Source organism: Hemicordylus capensis, chromosome 6 (assembly GCF_027244095.1).
Source record: "Hemicordylus capensis ecotype Gifberg chromosome 6, rHemCap1.1.pri, whole genome shotgun sequence".
Taxonomy (NCBI): Eukaryota; Metazoa; Chordata; class Lepidosauria; order Squamata; family Cordylidae; genus Hemicordylus; species Hemicordylus capensis.
The window spans coordinates 105,697,049-105,712,932 of NC_069662.1; the positions used below are offsets into that span (position 1 = coordinate 105,697,049).

Consider the following 15,884-nt stretch of genomic DNA (forward strand, 5'->3'; position numbering starts at 1 on the left):
TCAGCTCAAAAAATTAGAACAGATACAATGTATAAGAATTAATACATTACTAGAAAATAAATAAATAGAAGATGCAGTCAGAAACTGAATGTAAAAGATACAAATTATATAGGAGAAAGTTAAAACCCATCAGAAAAACATTAAAAGCCCCCTCTAAAAAGATGGGTTTTTGCTGTTTTTTAAAAAACCCTCAAGGAGGAAGCATGGTGAAGCTGTTCTAGGAGAGCATTCCAATAGGGCCACAACTAAAGAGACCCTGTCTCTAGAACACACCAGCCAGATCTTTGTTAGTGGCAGGGCCTTAGATGCTGAACAGAGGGTCCTGGCAAGTGCATATGGGCGAATAGGATCCTGTAGGGCTTTAAAGGTTAAAACCAACACTTTGAATCTAGCCCAAAAGCAAACAGAGGTGTGCAAGCCGACTCAAAATCAAGCTGGCTCGAAGGCTCAAGTGGCCATTTTGTTCAGGGTGAGTGGTCGTGGTGGCTATTTTGTGACACAATGTGTCACTTTTCCCTATTGGCTGTCCTGCCACTGCCCTGATTGGCCAGCTGTGTCCTCTGCTCTGGGTGGCTTGCCATTGTGCCACTCGGAGCTGCTGTTGTTGCAACTGTCATCCCAATGGCTGAGGGGAGGGATGAGGAGGGTGCAGCAGCAAAGGAGGGGAATTCAAATTATATTTAAGGACATCCTCCGGCCTTGCAAAATCACTGCTTCTCGAAGCTGCTGAGATCGGAGAAACCTGCTGCCTGGTTGCATTTCTGAGTGGGGGTCTCTGATCTTCACTGAGATTTGCCTTTGCCTGCTGCTTGGATTATTTTTCTAATATCTTTTTCCCTTGGATTTTGACTTCCCTGGTTGGTTGGTTGTTTTTATTATTTTTAAAGCAGAGCTGTACCTGTGGCCTGCTGCCTTCCCAGCCCCAGCCACCCAGCCTCTTGCTCCTTTGGTCAATTTTTTGATTATTTTTGTTTGTTTAATTTCATTTTTCCTTAAGCTGCATGATTGAAATTTATAATTTTTAAGCAGCTTTGCCTGGCTCCTCCTGCTGCCTGTGCCTGCTAGGCAGGCAGGCAGGCTCTGGCCCTTCCTCTGGGCCTTTGGTCCTGCTCTTAGTGCTCTGTGTAGGGATACGCAAGCTTGACATACACCTGGTTTGGCTCAAATCCAGACCGGATTTGAGCCACCCCAGGCAGCTCAGCGGGGTATACTTGTAAAGGGGAAACTAGCTAGGATTCCTTTTTAAAAGTACAGGGGATCTCCTAGCCTAAACAAACTTTTCTTTTTAAATGTTAAAGGGGTGGGGTAGGCAGGCAAGGCAACTACTTGTGTGCCAAGGCAATGACTCTGAGCCAGGCCTTGCCCAAAGCACTTCTTCTTGGGAAGCTGATGGTTGAACTAGGGACGGCAGAGCCCTGGCAGGTCGGCTGAGGACTGTGGTAGTGGAGAGGCCATGCAAGAGATTGGGTGACTCAGAAGACCATGTTTTGGCCTGCCTGTGTGACTAAACTATGAAGGGCAATGCTGTCAACACGGATGACCTGCCTGGGTAGATGGACCTCCTAGTTGAGCGAGATAGAGAGGAAGAACAGAGGAAGCTCAGGAACCAGGAGGAGGATGCTGGCGCACCTACTAGTGCACGTTCCATGCTCAGCAGTAGTGCGGGTCCATCCTCGACCCCCCTCTTCCCAGTCCAGCAGCGCTGCATCCCAGGCAGCTCAAATGCAGCTGCCTGGGATGGCAGTTCCACCCTTTTGATCCACCCAGTGGTTCAAACAGAGGGTGCCTTGGTGTCTTGCCAGGGGGTGCAGGAGCTGGTGCTGGCCAGGCCCTGTAGTGGTGCTATGCAGAATGTTCTGCAGGACCTAGTGGAGGAAGACCCAGAGATGGACGGCATCCAGTTCTGGGCAGCACATTGCCAAGTATTACCGGACTTAGCGTCAGTTTCTGGACACCTCCTCTTGTGCCCACCAACCAGTGTCCAGAGCAAGAGGGTGTTCTCCATGGCTGGGCATGTGGGACACCCCATCGCTCATGCCTGGATGCTGGCTTGGTGGAGCAACTGGTGTTCCTCAAGGTGAACCTCCTCCTGCTGGACTACCCTGAGTTGGAAGTGGAGGGTGAGTGAGTGAGTGACTCATGTCTCAAGGTAACCCTCACCCACCTGCAACACCATTTCAGAGCTCACCCTAACCTAACCAGCTGTGTCACAGTCTGTCACTAGTGCTGTTGGCACACGCAGACATGCATGCATGCAAACCACTGGCGCCACCCGTGATGCTGACCAAATGGTGGCCCTGCCCAGCAGAACTCGGGGGCCATGGCAGAGCACAATACTAGGAGGTAAGTATTGTCAATAAAGTATTGTAAATAGTTAATGTGTCAAAAATGTTGTATATAGTTGCTTTGTTTCCTTCTTCTTAGTTGGCACGCACACTCACTCATGCACACATCACCAGTGACGAGTCAGTGGTCTGGTTCCACCACATGTCTGAGAGCCTTGCAGGCTCTCAGCAAAGCTGTGGTGGCCCTGCCAGTCTGAGGTGGAATTATGTTTAATTTAGCATGCACGAAGAGAAGAAAGAAGACTTCTCAGCAGGTAGACTTCCTTAAGCTTTGACTCTGTGTGTGTCTGGTTTTGTTTTGTTTTGTTTACAAGCTTCCTGTTTTTGTAGTTTGTGTTTGTATTTTGACAAGTTTTGGTTAGTTAGTGGTCTGTAGTTAGGTCTGTGGTTTGTTTGGGCTGTGGTGTGTATGGTTAGATTGTGTTTAGATTCTCGGTTGTGACATAACTTCTTCATAGGGATTCCCCATGAAAAGAAGTTGGGTCACAACTGAGACTCTACAACACATATGAATTCCTTTAAAATTACTTGAGTGCCCTACCACCTTGCGGGTTGGGTAGTAGTTGGCACCAATGGGAGTATCTCCATTTTGGTGTCCCTAGATGCTACCCACAGGGGAATTATGGGCCAGTTTGAATCCCCATTATTCCCTACGGCCAAACCTTTAGAACTGGATCTGTGACGAGTCAGCTCTACGGAACCGGTACTCAAGCTGGGGAACCCGGCTCAAGCCTGGTTCGAAATCAAAATGAACCGGGGAGAGCAGTTTTGTGCACACCCCTAGAAGCAAACTGGTAACTAATGAACAATTTCCATCTTATACTATTTCTAGCAGCAGCTTATACCTTAAAAAAAAAAAAAAAAGCAGGGGGAGCATTTTATTTATGTGCAACATATATGTACTTCATTGGCAGTATAGCCAGGAAATCCATTCAGCGAGGCAGGTGTACTGTGAATATGTCTCACTCGAACATGTATGATAAATCTCTTGAGTATTTAAAACAGCTTTGCACTTTTTTTCTATATAAATGCCACAGAAAGACCCATTACTCAGTGGTGCAGATTCAATCCTTTACATCCTCAGTTAAAAAGATTGATGTAAGAAGTGCATGGGAAAATCTCTGGCTGAGCTCTTGGAGAGCCACTGCCAGTCAGAGTACAAGCCTAGAACGGTCCAACTCAATGTAAGGAACTTCATATGTTACTCTATTCCTACAACAATTGATACCTCACACCTAATCATTCAGACTTTAAGGCCTAATAATTAACATGCAACATCAGGCCAGTTTACTCAGGTTCTATGCATGATGGGGTGGGTCTCGGGGAATCATGCCCATCTTCCAATCACATGTACTGCAAAATGTCATGCATTAAGGTACATTTGCATACATGCCATATGCACGATCTAGCTGCCAAAACAAGGGTGAGCACATATTGATTTTTGCTCAAGGCTTGTGACTGCCCCCGATTGTGCAAAGAGCCTACAGGCCAGAAGTCTATCTAAGATGGCCCTTAAACCCACTTAAGCCCACTGGGGCCAGATCCCTTCCATGAGGCTTCACAGCACACCATATGATTGTAGGACTCATACATTACAAAATCTAATGATGTGAGTGACTTCCTATGTTTGATAAAATGAACTATTAGTTGGTATATCGCTGCTGCTGAAAAATTGCCATTATTTTCTAGAACTCAAAAAGCCTATAATTACCAAGGAATTTTAAAACTTAAACATAAAATAATACACAGCTCCTACTTAATTGTTTTAAAATATGCAGCATATATGGCCCTTAAAATACTTTCAGCACACTTCATGTTCACTTACCTATGCACACAAAAACAACAAACTCACATCGTCTTTTGGGAGCAGAAAGTGGGCTGTAAAACTGTACAAGCAGTTTGGATTTAGCTTTTGCTCACAGTCAAATTATGATCTGAATGTTTCTCCATGAACATACCAGTTAGATAAAATGAACTGTTCTTTGATAAAATGAGGTGTTGGTTAGTATATTGGAGCTGCTGAAAACTGGAGTTACCATGTCTTCAAAACCATCTGAAAGGTTAAAAAATGACTATGTGCATGCAGATGGTGAAGCAGTCTCATGATCCCCTCATCACAAGTGGATCATCTACCTAGACTGATGCACTTTGTTCTTGATGTGCCCTCAAAATCACATGAATTGGCCTAGAATCCAAAAGTACAAATCATATGACAGAGAGAGAATCTTGAAAGAGGCAGTTGTAACATTTCCATTGTGAATCTGTATATCCATGATGCCTATAAAGCATCCATGTCGTGAGTCAATAGTTCCAAGTTGATAATTTAAGCCAAATGTCACAATCAAAGCAACTGAAGTTGTGCGTATCAGACATATATTTATATTATTTTAAAAATAGATATTACTTCCTCTGGAAACCATAATTGCCTCAACATGGTTATTATGCATTTTAAAAGTAATAAGGAGCTTTTACAGTGATAACAGAGATATATACACAAAGAGACCTGATGGCACAGAGTCAACTGTACATGTTCATTATGCCAGTTAATAATGCAACCATAAACAAAAAAGACAAAATATGTATTAGAAAGAATGATTAAATGACAGTTCTTAGCAAATGTTTCAAGTCTAAAATAATATGTTAGTGGCACAACTGTGCAATTTTCCTTCAGCGACATATGATTCCAATTTTTGCCGTTTCCTTTATAAAACTATTATTCCCTCCAAATTGGGAGGGTAAAGTCCTGATACTGATCCCAAATCAACACCTCATGGATATTATTACATTACTGAGGTTGGACTATTACTTCTGGGAAATGGTGGGAAGTGATGGAGTTAATTCTCCATATTTAGATCTAATTTTAACTGCCCTTGGAAAAGCATGTTTATCATAAATGCCCAAGAAGGGGCATAGTGACCACTGAACAAAGGGGGGCAATTTTCCCCAGGCCCCAAGGGTCTGGGAGGGCCCTGGGCTCACTCTTGCCAACAGCCAGGGCACCCCCTTGCCCCCTCCTGCACCCATCAGATGAGCAAAGTGCTTTCTGCCTGCGAGCGCAAGGCATGCTCCTCTCCTCTCCAGCCAGACGCTGGCTGGAGAGGGATAGACTTCCCCCCCCCCAGGCACTGGCCCCTTCCCTGTCATCAGATGGAAGGCGGGTGGGGTACAATGTCAGTTTATTTATTTATTTATTTATCACATTTTTATAGCACCCAAAACGCGAGTTCTCTGGGCGGTTTACAAGACAATATAAACCAATAAAAAGATTAACACATTAAAATTTTAAAAATTAAAACTATTAAAACTCAATTAAAACACAGTTTAAACAATGTCTAATTAAAAGCCTGGGTTAACAAATGTGTCTGGACTGCCTTTTAAAAAGTTTTAAGAGATGGGGAGGTTCTTATTTCAGCAGGAAGTATGTTCCAAAGCCTCGGGGCAGCAATGGAGAAGGCCCGCCAACAAGTAGCCACCAGACGAGCCGGTGGCAACTGCAGACAAACTTCTCCACATGCTCTCAATGGGCTGTGTGGTTCATAGGAAAGAAGATGTTCTTTCGGCCCAAGCTGTTTAGGGCTTTATAGGTTATAAACAAAACCTTGTACTTTGCCTTAACTTATCAGCAGCCAGTGTAGATCTTTTAAGATGGGAGTGATATGGTCTCTTTCGAGATGACCCAGAGACCAATCTGGCCGCTGCATTGTGGACTAACTGCAGTTTCCGGACTATGTACAAAGGCAGCCCCACACAGAGCGCATTGCAGTAGTCAAGTCTGTAGGTGACCAGCAGATGTACTACTGTTCTGAGGTCATTTATCTCAAGAAATGGATGCAGCTGGTGTATCAGCCGAAGCTGATAAAAGGCACTTCTGGCCACTGCCTCAACCTGAGACACCAGGGAGAGTTTTGTGTCCAGAAGCACCCCCAGACTGTGTACCCATTCCTTCTGGGGAAGTGTGACCCCATCCAGAACGGACAGATCAGAATCATCTCCCAGGTTCTGACCCCGCACAATAAGTACCTCCCTCTTATCTGGATTCAGCCTCAGCTTGTTACCTCTCATCCAGCCCATCACTGCCTCCAGGCAGGCATTTAGGGAGGTTTTGCCTTCTCCTGATGATGCTGACATGGAGAAATAGATTTGGGTGTCATCCGTATACTGATAACACCCTGCACCAAATCTCTCGATGATCTCTCCCAGTGGTTTCATGTAGAGGTTAAACAACATTGGAGACAATAGGGAGCCCTGAGGGATACCATACTGAAGTTCAGTTTTTGAAAAACAACAGTCCCCGAGGGACACCATCTGGATGAGAGTGGAACCACTGCAAAGCAGTGCCTCCTACCCCCAACCACCTCAGACACTCCAGAAGGATACTATGGTCAATAGTATCGAAAGCCGCCAAGAGATCCAAAAGGACCAACAGAGTCACACTTCCTCTGTCAATTCCCAACTTCAGTACATCCAGCAGGCCAACCAAGGCAGTCTCCACCCCATAGCCCACCCAAAAGCCAGTCTGAAACAGGTCTAGATAATCAGTTTCATCCAAAACTGCCTGGAGTTGGGAGGCCACCACCCTCTCAGTTACCTTGCCCAGCCACGGAAGGTTTGAGATAGGCCTATAGTTCCTCAACTTTGAGGAATCCAAGGCAGGCTTCTTCAGAAGTGGTCTAACAATTGCCTCCTTTAGGCAAGGAGGCATCCTGCCCTCCCTCAGAGAAGCATTTATGATCTCTGCTAGGCCTTCTACAACAACCTCCCTGCCAGCTAATGAGATTTTCAATGAAACACCATGAATCCACTCTAATTTGCTATCATAGAATCCACACTCAGAATACCTCTGAAACAACAGAACCCTGTACCCCATGGGTTAGAAACCCATGGGGGTGGTTGGCACCCTATGTGCACTACACTACCACTCGCTCTTGGCCACCCCAGCACCCCCCAAGTGCAGTTATGGGGCTGCTGAAAGCTCCATGTATACCCTATGAGGAAAAACCTTAAAGACACGTAAACTTTAACAATTCCCCAAAAATCAGCCCTCTGCCCAAATCCTTTGAAAAAATTCAGGTAGCTTCCTTGACCCTTCCTGGCACTACCACCAACCCCACACTGCTCTAGGCCACCCCTCCCCCCCCCGCGTGAAGCTATACATTTGCTGACACCTCAATGCTTCTCTATGGGGGAAAACCTTAAAGACACGTAAACTTCAACAATTCCCCAAAAATCAGCCCTCTGCCCAATCACTCTGAAATTGGGGTGGTAGCCTCCACCCGTTAGGCACTACCACCCCACCCCACTCTTTTTGCCCAGACCCCACGCTATGCCCCCAAACTGCTCCAAAGACACTAAAACTTCAAAAATTCCCCAAAAATCAGCCCTTTGCCCAATTCCCCTGAAATTTGGGTGGTAGCCTCCATCCATTAGGCACTACCACCCCACCCCACTATTTTGCCCCTGAGACCCGAAATTCGAGCTAATGTCACATCAGACCTTTTTGCATTCAAATCAATGGTGGCAAAAAGGCGGGAAATTCAAAGAGACGTCATCCCGAATCACCCGAATTTTTCGGGCACGAATCAGGGGTGATTCGGCTCAGCCCCCCAAAATATCGGGGGACATTGGGGGTGATTCGGTTCGGACCTGAATCACCCGAAATTGCTCGTTTCGGGCACAGATCGATCTGTGCCCAAAATTTTTTGCACATCCCTACTGGACACCTCTGATTCAGACACTGCAGTAATAGTAGGGTCTAAATCCAAGTTGGCCTGAATAAGAGAGATTTTATCCACAACAAAATCATTAAACATGTCACAGTGGGTAATAGATGGTTCCAAATTCTGATTCAAGGGAGGTGGGGCACTCACTAGCCCTCTCACAACCCTGAACAACTCCGCCGGACTTGAACTTGCTGATGCAACTTGGGCCGAAAAGATTCACTTCTTTGCTGCCCATATAGCCAGAGCATAGAGCTTCAAATGTGCTCTATGTTGTAATCTGTTGGATTCGGTCGAGTCTTCCTCCACTTGTGTTCCAGTCGTCTACCTTGCCGCTTTAGCCCCTGTAGTTGTTCCATATACCAAGGGGCCAATTTTGAAGAGGGTCGGAGAGGACGCTTAGGTGCGATCATGTCTACTGCCCTGGTGAGCTTGCAGTTCCAGTTCACCACCAGGGCATCAACAGGATCACTGCCAGAGCGAACACTAAATCCCTCCAAGGCTTCTTGGAACCCTATTGGATCCAATAACCTTCTTGGGTGGACCATTCTAATGGGCCCGTCGCCTTGCAAAGGTGGGGTGTGACTGTGTGTCCAAACTTAACCAGATGGTGATCCGTCCATTACAATGGATAAATCACAGGAGTCCCCACCCACAGAACACCACCCTGATCAGAGTGAAAGACCAGATCAAATGCGTGACCTGCAATGTGCATCAGCCCCGAGACCCTTTGGGATAGGCCCATAGTTATCATGTCCGCTATGAACTCTGAGCCACCCCAGGCAAATCAGCATATATCGGCATATACTGGTTAACATATGACATGTGAACCAGTTACTGTGCAAGCACAGTGGATAGGATATGTGGCAATCTGGGGCATTTGCTAGAAAGGTCACTAGACGATCCTGTGTTTGGACCATCATCCAGCAGAGTGACTCAGGACACATAGAACAGTTAATAAGCTACATGAGTTATCCTCATAACATATCCCCTCCACCACACTAGCCTTGCTCCTGAGCAAAGTGTAGTTCTTACTGAAGCCAAGCAGAGTCAGTGTATGTAGGGAAGAGAGAGAACTTGTTTCTAGACCTGTTTTGGTCAGATACAAATACAGTGTGGTATCCTTTCTTAGTAGCACATTATTGAGTTTTAAACAAAGTTGTAATATAATAAATATACAGGCCCATGTTCTTCACCCATAGAAGGCAGAAAAAGGGTTACAGTGTCTGCGAAGATGCGGTGTAGTTGCAGCTAAGTCTTCTGCAATCGAGCACAGGCAGAGGGGGAGGGAGAAGCAATTTTTGCTTCTCTTCCCTCTTTCCAAAAGTCCTTTTTGCTTCCAGAAATATGATCCTGTGGGCAGCGTGACCATCAGGGACATATTTCTGCAAACAAAAAAGGACTTTTGGAGTGGGGGAGAGAATAGATAATCACTTCTCCCTCCCGTTCCACCTACTCTCAGCTTCACTGCACTGACACTGCAGGATCTCTGTGAGGCAGGGCACAGCCCTTCTTGTATTTTTGTATGTTTTTCATTTTTTTTTCTTACACAAATTGGGTGAAAATGATTTCCCAAAGACATAACCAGTTTTCTGACCAGTCTACATGTGCACAGCAGCCCTGGAATATGAACCAGGGAAAGAATCATGCAAGCAGCACACATTTGCATGCATGCTCCTAACACAGCTAGGGTTCCATATCATGCATTTGCCCCTAGCGGGACTGGGGTACTGATCTTTAAATAAGGAGTAGTGGATTTCTTTCCTAGAAACTCTGTATGCCATGGTGTGTGTGTGTGTGTGTGTGTGTGTGTGTGTGTGTGTGTGTGTACGCGCTGCACAACTTTGGACCTCCAGCTGTTGTTGAACTGTAACTTACATCATCCCTTACTATTGGTCACTGTAGCTGGGGATGATGGAAGTTGTAGTCCAACAACAGCCAGAGAGCCAAAGTTATGCAGCGCTGCTACATGGCAATATCATTCTAAGGCAATTTATGTTGAACAAATGTTCTAGTACTTCCAGAACAGGGAAATGGGTAGCATAAAACATAGCTAGGCACTGATTGATTTATCCTCACCCTTAAGGTATGTATTATACTAGTACCCGCTAGCACTACAATAGTTGAGTGTCTTGCTGTCAGCATTTCCCCCATTTTTTATGTTATCAGATCTATAAGTTTGCTATAAAATGTCACTTGGGGGATGAATCTTGGAAGGTCAATTTACGATACAAGACATCTGACCAAAAAAAAGCGTCTTCTACTACTGTAAACTTCTATTATTATGAAGCACCTTTAGAAAATTAAAGTTAGTTGTCCATAGCTCTCATTTATCAAGAGCAGCTCTTTCGACACTAGAGGGATAACATGCATCTAATGCAGCGTATAAAAGACTTACTGCTTAAGGAATGTGATTCCCAATGGAGACCATCATACAGTTTTAAACCAATTTCAGATCATATTATATCACACAGTCTTGTCCTCTCCGAAGAAACTGAACCTTTGGATACAACCACTTTTAAACTGTGGGATATTCTCACATGACGTTCTTGAAACTGATCCTCCTTCCAGGTGGGCAATTCACCTTTCTATGTGAAGAGTGTGTGAACAGCATACTCCCCTAAAGAGTCTACAACACTGCTTGTCTTTCTTCTTTATGGAAATACAACTTATGTTCCTTGCTTTTTTTTAAAGGCTATGCTCCACCCTGCCATCTCTCCCCTCCCTCCCATTTCTGCTAAATGCATTCCTGCGAAAAAGCTTTCAGCTGCAAGTTAATGCTCCAGATACATCTTTCCCTTTAGCAAATGTATAATAAGGCAACTTAATTAATTCACTATTGCAACAGCAATAGTGCCTCATCTTTCACTCTGTTTTGTCGGTTGAATGCAGACTATGTTATTTTAAGATTTTCTTGAGAGCAATGTTCTTTTGTATCAAGGACATAAGGTGAAATTGCAATGCCTATTAACTTATGCCACCTTATTAGCATAGGGGAAACCCTTATTACTCATGATGAATTAAGATATGCTGTATCAAAAAGGAATGTATGAGGAAGCTGTCATAATTTTCCTCACTCATCGGTTATTTCCTGCAATGTCAGGTTCTTTAATACAGGGTGAATTTTGCTTTGCTGACAACAAAGTCGTAGTTTATGCAAAGCGTTTTCAGGAATGACAATCCTCCTGTTTCAGATTCTTTTTGTTTCTGCTTAACAGAATTTTCTTCCTGTGTCTCAAGTCGGTGGCAAGAATCACACAATTAAATCTTTTAAAAAAAAATATGTGGTATCTGAACTTCAGTTCCAAAACTCTGATAAACATTCATCTTTGCTAGAAACAGATGTGCATCTACATGATGTGCCCTGCATGGGAAGAGCATTCTAAAAAGCTCAGAAACAAACTGGTTTTTCAAGTTGCCTAAATGTGCCACAAAACAGCAATAACTTAATGTGATATAGAAGGGAACATCTGCTTGGGGCTTTCTTGAATGCACTTGTCGAATGCATTCTACACCAATCCATCCCCTACAATCTTCGAGGCTGTTCTCCTGCTCAGGCAAAACTGGACTAATGAAGCCAAGGCCAGTTTTGCCTGTGCATGAGAACTGCCAGGATCATGCCCAGTCCTAGCGGCACCTCAGCCGTAAACCCACCAACAGAGCCATCTGCTTAAATGGGGTTAAGAGAAAATACTTTCTTAACCTCATTTTCCTGCTCATCTGCCTGCCCTGGCTGGGCTGTCAGACTGCAGGGCTCGTGGCCAGCTTCAGGGAGGGGAGCAGGAATTGTCATAATGGGAGTTCCGGGGTGGGGGGCAACGTGTCTCAGCACCTTGACCCTCTGAGCTACCAGCAGCAGCCAATAATTGTCTGGGTGGGCCATCCGCCCACCCAACCATCAGGAACAGATCCTCTACAGGGCGGTAAGCTTTTAAAGGCTTCCTCCTCGCTGACCCTGTAGCCCTTTCTTACTGATCATGAGAAAGGGCTCTTCATCTCACACTAGTCCCTATATTGTCTGCACAGCAAATCACGTGAAGAAACCATCACAGAAACTATCTGATCTTTCTCCTTCGGAAGAGCCCTTAATCTGTTTGAATTTCGGGTTGTTGTTTTTCTTGTAAGGGACCCTGAAATTCTATTTCAAATTTGGAAAAATTTCAGGTCCAACCCTAGAACAACAAAACACAACACAACACAAAACAAGGGCTAAGGTATATGAGTCTATCTATCTATCTATCTATCTATCTATCTATCTATCTATCTATCTATCACATTTGTATACTGCCTATACAAAAAAGTCCCTGGGTGGTTCACAATGGTACCTGATAGTTATTCTCTGCAGAGAATAAGTCAGGATCAACAAGTTTGAATGTAATGAAAGCCTGTTCTACATGATGATCAGATACAGAATCCTTTGTCACCTTGCATGCATTCAATCCTTTGTCACCTCGCATGCTAGGGATAATTGCACAAAACCAGGAACCTATTCTGGCTCCATGTTACATCTGAACCAGACCACTGACTTTCAAGTTTCTCACAGACACACAACAGATCCTATGTATTTCAGAATTATTCCTTATTCACTCCTCCCATCACTTTTTCCAATGGTTAATTAAGAAATACCTAGCATAATTGTACAGGTTTTGGACAGAGTGGTGCTTACATGTATTCAGGTTAAAGCTGCTGCCTCATTATCCATGATTATTTTACTGCCATTTCACTAAATAAAATTAACTAAGTTTTCAAGGAGTGTTTCTTTGAGTTACTGTAAAACATACAAGCCAATAAAGCTGCTGTCCCCTTGAACATTCTGCATATTCCATAGCTACAAGGCTTCAGAGCAATGGCTTCAGAGGCTCTGCAAAAGGTCAAGAGTCTATAATAAAAAGTGAAATAAACCCAGTACATAAATAAGAAAGAACAACGTCTTTACCTGGCAAAGCCGACTCCTCTACTGACGCCATTAGCATCTCTTAATATTCTGGTGGAAATGACATGTCCAAAGGGTTTCAGCATATTTTCCAGCTCTTGCTCATCCATGGAAATGGGTAAATTTGAGATGTAAAGATTTGTGGGGTCTTGCTCTTGTTGCTAAAATAAAAGAAACAGTCTAATAAGACTCAACACCAACAGAACAACTTTAGCTCCAATTATGCCTCGCTAATCTCTCTCTCTCTCTCTCAGCCAGGACACAGATATTATACATGTTGGATAAATGGATGCCTGTAGCCCTATGAATCAGGACTATGGCCACAATCCAAAACGGAGTTAAGCATGGTTAGGAACACTCAATGGGTAAGAACAGAATGTTGGACTGTGAGCCAAAAGTCACACTACAGGAGCTTACAAGTTTCATTTTCAGCAATTCCTCCCATACCAATAGCACAGGATTCTTGAGGAGCTTGGCACAAAATTATGCTGAAACAACCAGCAAAAGACAGGATGCATACAATGTGAGGTAGATCCCTCTTCTGCAGCACAACCCCCTCAAATTTTACAGAAAGGTAAAATTAAAGTACTTTGGCAAATGGATAAAATTGCTACTAGAAGGGATAAAATCAGTGGCCGACATCCTTGCTAAGCATGCAGGGGTGCTGCATACAAACAAAGTGGCTCCACAGCATTTACACTCTCATTGCATAAGCGGGGCAATTTTTGCCAAGCCCTCCTTCTCTTGGAAGTGCTGTTTAACACCCATAAATATGTCTCTGATGGCTGCACAACCCTTGGGGTCATATTTATGTGCTTCTAGGGGAAAGCGAGATCAGCGAAAATCGTCCCTAAACACTGTGATGGCACTAGGCTCACAGAATCTCTGCACAGTTAGTGAGGGTATCAGCTAGTAGAGCCAGAGTGGTGTAATAGTTAGGGTGCTGAATTAGGATAGGGGAGACCAGAGTTCAAATCCCACTTAATCATGACACTCACTGTGTGACTCTGGGTCAGTCACTTATCCTTCAATCTAACCTACTTCATAGAGTTGTGACAATAAACATAATCATGTACACCGCTCTGGGCTCCTCAGAGGGATGTAATGTAAAAATAAACAAAAATAAGATATTTTCAGTGCACATGAGGGACACACACACATCTCCATTTTCTAGACAATACCCCATATTCAAGGACATTATCTCTCTTTGTGAGTATGCACCAACATGGTTACTGCTATAACATAGCTGTCATAACTTTTGTTTGTTTGTTTAAGAATAGGAGATATAGGAGCAGGGAAAACCAATTACTAAGTTACAAATTCTCACAGACACACAAACACACACAAATCCTCAGAATCTGCCCCCCCCCAACACACACACTACTTGGCTAAAATCTTTTGGTGGTGGCAAAAGGCTAAGGATGGCCCTATTTCTCATACATGATTGTACAGACAGTTGTTGGCTTACTATGGCACTATCATGAGTTTAAGAAGAATATTATACATTGTACAGAAGAGAGCTTTGTTGATCAACAATATAAATTGTACACCCTTAAACTAAGGTGATACATTTTATAGACAAGCCTTTGGGCCAAAAGAATAATAAGTGCATCATGGGGAAAAATGGTTATGTGACTCAACCGGAGGGGAAGTAACTGTTAAAACTGTGGTTGCTGATGTTATTATCTACAATAAAGTCTCACACGTCTGTGACTCATTGTCTGCCCTCTCCTCCTGAAACTGCTTTCCTGGTGCAGGCAAGAAACGTACTGTCTGAAAGCAGAGTGGGACGGCAAGGTAAGACAGTGTTTGAGGAGCTTGTAACTTTCATCTGGCAGAGTCTCCCTCAAGTGTTTCTCTCTCCTAGGAACAGCATAAGGGATTAGGACTGTGTATCCCTACTCTGGGATGGCATCAGTGCTTTATGACACAAGCAATCATTAATCAAATCCCATCCTCATTTCAAATCTATTTGCTAGCAACCTACCAAGAAAGGGGGCAAAAACTGCCATGCCTAATAGGCCTGGAAACAAATGGTCAAGGATGCATGTGGGCCACATTCTGATACAATCATCACAGATATTCCTACAGTTCGGAGGGCATTTCAGCAGTTTTGCAGTACATATTTTCATTTGGATGTCCATGTGAAAAAACGCTCATTAAAGTATTTTGCAGACTTTAAACAAAAAGTCATCTTGGAAAGGAAAACTGAAAATCTACATTGTCCTTTGAGCTCTTGTTCTTGCTTTGCCCAAAATAAGTTTCCTCTTTGTCTCTTGTCATATTCTATCACTCCCAAGTTTCTGTTTTATAGCTACCAAGATGCTGTCTGCTTCTTTTGTACTTCAGAATTGAAATGTGAGCAAAGGGTTGGGATTATTGCAGTGTTTAGCATATAGAAACAGAGCAGTGAACTGATGACTGAAGTAAGGAAAATAAGAAAAGATATGAGTTCCAAGTTCTAAGACTTGTCTTAAACCTTTTGAAACCATTTTCCTTTATTTTTATCTTGTGCAATTTTTGTGTTGATCCTTCCCTTGCCACCCCTATCCCATTTTCATGTTATTGCTCTAGGTGAAAAGGAGGGAGATTCTGTGTTGCTAGTAAACACAGTAAGAATTCTGAGTGTTGGAGTCAACTGGAGGAAAGGCATTATTAGAGGAGTCAATCTCAGCAAAAGCTTTCCAGTTCCACAACTCCATTATTCCAAAACAATCATCCTATTATGCAAATCTTGATGCTTTGATTAGTTAGCAGATTGGATTAATCGGCCAATCAAAGCACAGGGGACTGACATTCTCCACAACCACACAGAAATCACCTTCACAGAAATCAGAGCACAGATTAGGTGCTTACTCTAAAAGAAGGAACAATCAGCCATGGTACAAT

At 43.7% G+C, this 15,884-nt stretch overlaps 1 protein-coding gene across 12 annotated transcripts in view; it reads right to left on the reverse strand.

Annotated features, from left to right (window-relative positions):
* The window catches only part of RBMS3 (RNA binding motif single stranded interacting protein 3), a 1,053,558-nt gene that overhangs the window by 190,987 nt on the left and 846,687 nt on the right, over nt 1–15,884 (reverse strand). For all 12 annotated transcript variants that reach the window (XM_053260504.1, XM_053260503.1, XM_053260501.1 and 9 more), the window contains one exon: nt 12,999–13,156. In XM_053260504.1, coding sequence (XP_053116479.1) covers nt 12,999–13,156 — 158 coding nt within the window. The remainder of the gene's footprint in view (nt 1–12,998; nt 13,157–15,884) is intronic.